Raw genomic sequence first — 5,385 nt, 5'->3', positions numbered from 1 at the left:
CACTTCACTTCACAATAAACACGTCCGCTCAGTTCGGCCGCTCGCTCGAGAATGACTGGGTTCAACCAATAGTTTTCAAATTATTTAGGAGATGCTTCGTTTTTGAGACATAGGGTGTTTTTTTTTAGAAAAAAAAATGATGATGAAAACAATAGAAATATTTAAGTAGGTACATAACATCTAATGTGACTATGTCGTAATGCGACAACGTAACGATCCTTGCAATACTCCTAAATTTTTTCAGGCGGTTTGTAGTCACTTTATTTACTTGTGTACTTTTAAATAAAATAAGATGGCAAACAATACATGAAAATTTATTTGTAAATTGAAACAACCAAAAAATTACCAATTAATATTATACCTAGACAAAGCGAAAAGTGAATAAAAAATGAAATGATTTAAAAAATATTTTGTTCAAAATGGGCGCCTCCGGACTGTAGACAATCACGACATCTTCTAATTATGGAGGTAGTGGCCGATCGACACTGAATTGGAGTTAATATCTTCTAGGGTATCAACTGGCACCTTGTAGACTTTTTGTTTAACACGAAGCAATAGATGTCACATATCTTTTAACATAATTTTTAATTGTCTATTTTCATAGGACAAAGCCTCCTTCGTTATAGAAACAATAATCTTTATAACTACTCAGATATTTGGAATTTATAAAAAATGTAGTTATCAAAAAAAATTCAAAATAAAGCAATAATTCTTTTTAATGACAAGATTGGTATAGTTTTATAATTTAATTTTGGCTTGGATTATGTTAATGTTATTTAGAGAACTAAATAAAGGAGAATGTTCTAGTACAACTTCACTATTTTAACAATAACTTGAAAACGAAAAAGATATCGACCTCCGGTTTGTGTATTTGTTTTCCATAATGAATGGTCTATCAAACCATGAATAAAAACCTATATCGTTGCATTTAATTTTTTTAGTAAACGGAGACAAAACTTTTCTCATTAGCGTCGTCTACCGTTGTGCAGGAAAATAATATTTTTATTCCTATATCATAAATATAAATTTTATTAATAGTTCTTTAAAATGAGCCATCGTTTATTGAAATCGATTAAGGCATTTAGAAGTTATGACAATTTAAAATTTTCAAAATAGCGTCCTTCATACTGACGTTGCTATGGTAATAACAAAAAAAAAGTTCAAACTAAACTTAATAGTGTATCTAATAAATGTATTTTCAACTTAGGTTATATAAGCGAAATTTCGAAAAAACGACAATTTTCTGTAACACTATAGTAGTTGCGCCCCCTAGTGGTGAAGTTACAAACTTGAAAATATTTTGAATCAATTAAAAAATTATGACATGTGAAATCTCACAGTGCTACGGTCTTTGGCAGGAAACCCCCTTAAAACACTTTTTCGTGCGCCCTCTTGTCTTTGGAGCCAGAAAAATTTGGTCGCAAATTTGATTTTTTTAAAATTATTAATTAGCTAGGAAGCCATTGAATTTAGAAACTTTTTTGTCTCTTGATATTTGTTTCGTAAAACGCAATGTTTTTGAGGAATATGGTGAATCACGATATGCATTCGATCACATTTTGACATTTTTCTCGAAAACATTGCGTTTTACGAAAAAAGTATAAAGAGACAAAAGTTTCTAAATTTAATGGCTTTCTAGTGGACTGATAACTTTTAAGAAATTTAAATATGCGACCAAATTTTTTTGGCTCCAAAGACAAGGGGGCCCACGAAAAATTGTCTTAAGGGGGTTCCCCGCCAAAAGCACCATCAGATTCCATTTGTCATAAAGCCCCTGTGTACCAAATTTAGTGATTCTCGTACAATAGGGTCCTGAGATATAAAAAAAAGAATATTCTTAGGGGCGGATTTCAGGGGGCTGTAACTCCGAAAGAGGGGGCCACTTGGCAAAAATAAAAAATACAGGTCCCCTAAATTTGTCTTAAGAATCTGTGACCAAATTTTGTTGCATGAATTTCGGGACACCCTGTATAAGGAAGTCTATAGTTTCATTAGAAATATTGCTAGAAAAACAGCAAATAATGAAGCTTTAGCTTCGTAGTTAATTCTGAAAAATGGTAGCCAGCTGCGAAAAAAGTTACTATGTTTTTAAAAGTAAAATGTTTTATTTTTAATACCATAATAATATAACAATTTAAAACAATACTTATGTCAAATATTCAAAATGATTTCCATTTGCTTCCACACACAGAATAGCTCTGTTTATCACTCCCTCTCTACAAACACATTCATTTAATCTCCGGCATCCTACTCTTATTATGTTTTTAAGGTTGTCAATAACATTTAGGTAAGGCCAAAGAAAGAAATCTATAGGTGTGAGATCCGGAGATCTAGCAGGCCATTTAACATTTTTATAGAATGTACTTCATTTCTTGCCCCTCTGGGTTTAAAAACTCTTCTTTTGAAAACTTCTATCTGCCGCCAAATTCCTTGCTAACTTTTCGAAAATTTTATCTGATGGAAGTTGTCCTGCGGAAAACGATATTGGTATAATACCTGGCAACTTTATCATTCTTTCGGCCCTCTTCATAAATTAAAATCATATTTAGTTTTTCTTGGTTACCGTAAGTATTCATGTTATAAATAGTTATAGATAGAATAGATGGGTACAAAATTTCAATTATTTTGACAAACCGTTAGAAACGTTCAGTTATTCAGTTATTTCCGCAGCTGGCTATAATTTTTCAGAATAAAGCTTCTGAAAGTAGGATTCATCTTTTCTACTGCGTTTCTAGTAATATTTCTAATGAACCCATAGACTTCCTTATATAGCTGAACGCAGAAAAAAATATCTTCCAGAATTGATAAAAAAATATATAGTGTGCCATTTGTATAAAAACAGTTGACTATAGAAATTTTGACATACATTACCAAGGAGACGATCTAATAATGTCATTTGATAGAGTTTGAGCGACGATTTAAAAATATATAGGGGAAGGCGGGGCGGAATGGACCTACTAATGTTTGAGAAACTGTGTAATTTTAAATGAAAGTCAGATGAGTCTCCAAATTTTTCTATACCATAGAAAAACATTTATTTTCATAAAAGAGGTACCAAACTGTAAATACAAACAAAAATATACACTCGGAAAAATAAAAATAAAGGAAAAGACATTGGGACCATTCTACCCCACACACGGGGCAGAACGGAAATCAACATTTAAATAAACGAAATTTGAAAAAGTTACAAGGTATATACTAAAAAACAAGGTAAATGCTATTTTTCTAATACAAAATATATTCAGCGACAAAATTCGCAGATGAAGACCGTATCGTCATCCTCTTCATCGATGCCGCCACAGGAATTGTGAGCCCATTTGTGACATTTCACACAAGCAATCCACCCTTCAATCGACTTTGAATAAAATTCATTGCAGTAAAGGCACTCCGCATCGCTTGAGTCAGAACTCTCAGATTCATCTTCTTCGTACTGTTTTGCTGCTATATTTTTCTTACTTGTCATTGTACTTTTCTTTGCAGTAGTCTTTCCATTGACATTGGATGAAAATTTCAAATTTCTTGTTGCTGCCTTTATTTCTTTTTCTTCTTTCTTCCTTTTGATAAGCTGCAGCGATTCATTGAGCTCATTTTTATACGGAGAATCTGTCAAGATCTCAGCTTTTCCCCTTTTTCTGTTGACTTTTCGTTGTTTCTGGGAGCTTACTTTGGGTACGGCTAAGACACTTTCAGGAGATGCAAGAACAAAGGAGCTTGGTGTGGCCGGTTCAATTGCGATTCCAGTGTCCCGAGAACACCCTGGTTGAGATCTCTCTTGAATGGGTTTATTGGGTGTTGAAGCCACCGTCACAATCGGCAATGTTGAAGCAGTGAGTGATGGTGAAGGCGGGAGTGCTTCGGTTGTTGGATTTTTGGGTTGGGTAATCGAATCCAGTTCATCTTCTGCTGTCATTGGTGGTCGAGGAACAATATCAATGTCCGTTGGAGCAGATGGCAAGAAATCATCTTCTGTGAAGACGCTCATGTCTAATGGCCAGATTCCTGTTTTCTCGAAACCTTTCATTGCAGTTCGCATAGTTGCAGCATTAACGAACGCAGAACCAAAAAGAGATGCAACTTGCCACAGAGTAATAACTTTCCCTGGATTTGTCCTTAACCATTTCCTTGTTTCAGCTTCGTAGTAGCAACTGATTGGTTTCATCAGAGAAACATCGAGTGGCTGAAGACGGTGAGAAGCATGGGGCGGCAGGCACAACAAAACAACTCCATTGTCTCGTGCCAAATCGATGACTTCAATATTTTTGGTATGGGTTGAGTGTCCATCCAGGATTAATAAAACGGTGTTTTCTTTGCTTGCTTTGGAAAACTTTATGAATTTTCGGAACCACCTCGTGAATATTTCAGTATTTATCCAACCTGTTTCATGCGCCTCTGCCCACGATCCTGGGGGCAAACCCAATTCAAATTCTTTTTGCATTCTTTTGCGGGGAAATATGAGCATCGGTGACATGTAAGCTCCACTTGCAGAAAAGCACAGCTCCGCTGTAACAGTTTCGCCACGTTCCGCTGATTTAAGTGCTCCAACTTGACGTTTCCCTTTAGAAGCAATGATTTTGGAATGTCCCTTAGGATTCACTGTAATTCCTGTCTCGTCACAATTGTAGATTCGATCAGCAGTTATCTTATGTTTTTCCACAATACTTGTTAGAAGTTCGAAAAATCGAGAAACGTTCACCCTGTTGAAACCCATTGCTCTGCCACCTGAAGTCGCTTCAGGTTTACGCAAACTCAGCTCTGGATGTCTGTCCATGAATTTCGCCATCCAGTCTTTGCCGGCCATTTTTTTATCTTTGTTGAACGAATGATCTAAACCATTTTTGACCGCAAGTTGAAACGCAACTGACCGAAAATCTTGCATTGTGAGCCCAAACAATCGCCGTTCCATAGCTTTGAGATACACAACTAGTTCCAATTCCTGTTCTGCCGAGAAAACGCATGTAAATTTCCCTTTTGTTTTGTCAATTCTGAATGTAGGATCCTGAAGTTTTTGATTTTTGTACCTCAGAAGTGTGGTTTTTGGCACGCCAAATTGAGTTGCAGCTCGAACAAGTGACATTTCTTCATTGATAACAACTTTTATGGCAGATTCCATCTTTTCAGTGCTCCATTTCTGCCTTTCAGTTTTTCGAACGTAGTCCCTGACCATCTACAATTAAAAACAAAAATAAACAATATCTCTTTGCAATACGCGGGGTAGAACGGACCAAACGCGGGGCAGAACGGACCGGCCCGTTCTACCCCGCTTCGGTAAAGTCCGTTGCGCCCCACAGGTGATAGGTTAAATTCTCCATAAAATTTTCTAATTTTCAAAAAGCAGAATGATATAGCACATACACAGTAATGTAGTTTAGATAATGTTTGATCAAG

At 35.7% G+C, this 5,385-nt stretch overlaps 1 protein-coding gene across 1 annotated transcript; it reads right to left on the bottom strand.

The window, feature by feature from the left end:
• Positions 1 to 3,241: 3,241 nt before the first annotated feature.
• LOC108916477 lies at positions 3,242 to 5,164 on the bottom strand. Its single transcript, XM_018722740.1, has one exon. The coding sequence runs from the start codon at positions 5,162 to 5,164 to the stop codon at positions 3,242 to 3,244; it is 1,923 nt and encodes a 640-aa protein (XP_018578256.1).
• Between the last annotated feature and the right edge of the window lie 221 nt (positions 5,165 to 5,385).

Source organism: Anoplophora glabripennis, unplaced genomic scaffold (genome assembly GCF_000390285.2).
Source record: "Anoplophora glabripennis isolate ALB-LARVAE unplaced genomic scaffold, Agla_2.0 scaffold2185, whole genome shotgun sequence".
In the NCBI taxonomy this organism is placed as follows: Eukaryota; Metazoa; Arthropoda; class Insecta; order Coleoptera; family Cerambycidae; genus Anoplophora; species Anoplophora glabripennis.
The sequence above is the reverse complement of the archived record's forward strand: the minus strand, read 5'-3'. Positions and strand labels throughout refer to the sequence as shown.

Bases quoted from the DNA above. Each gene is read 5' to 3' on its own strand.
- LOC108916477 (XM_018722740.1), bottom strand. From the start codon at position 5,164: ATGGTCAGGGACTACGTTCGAAAAACTGAAAGGCAGAAATGGAGCACT.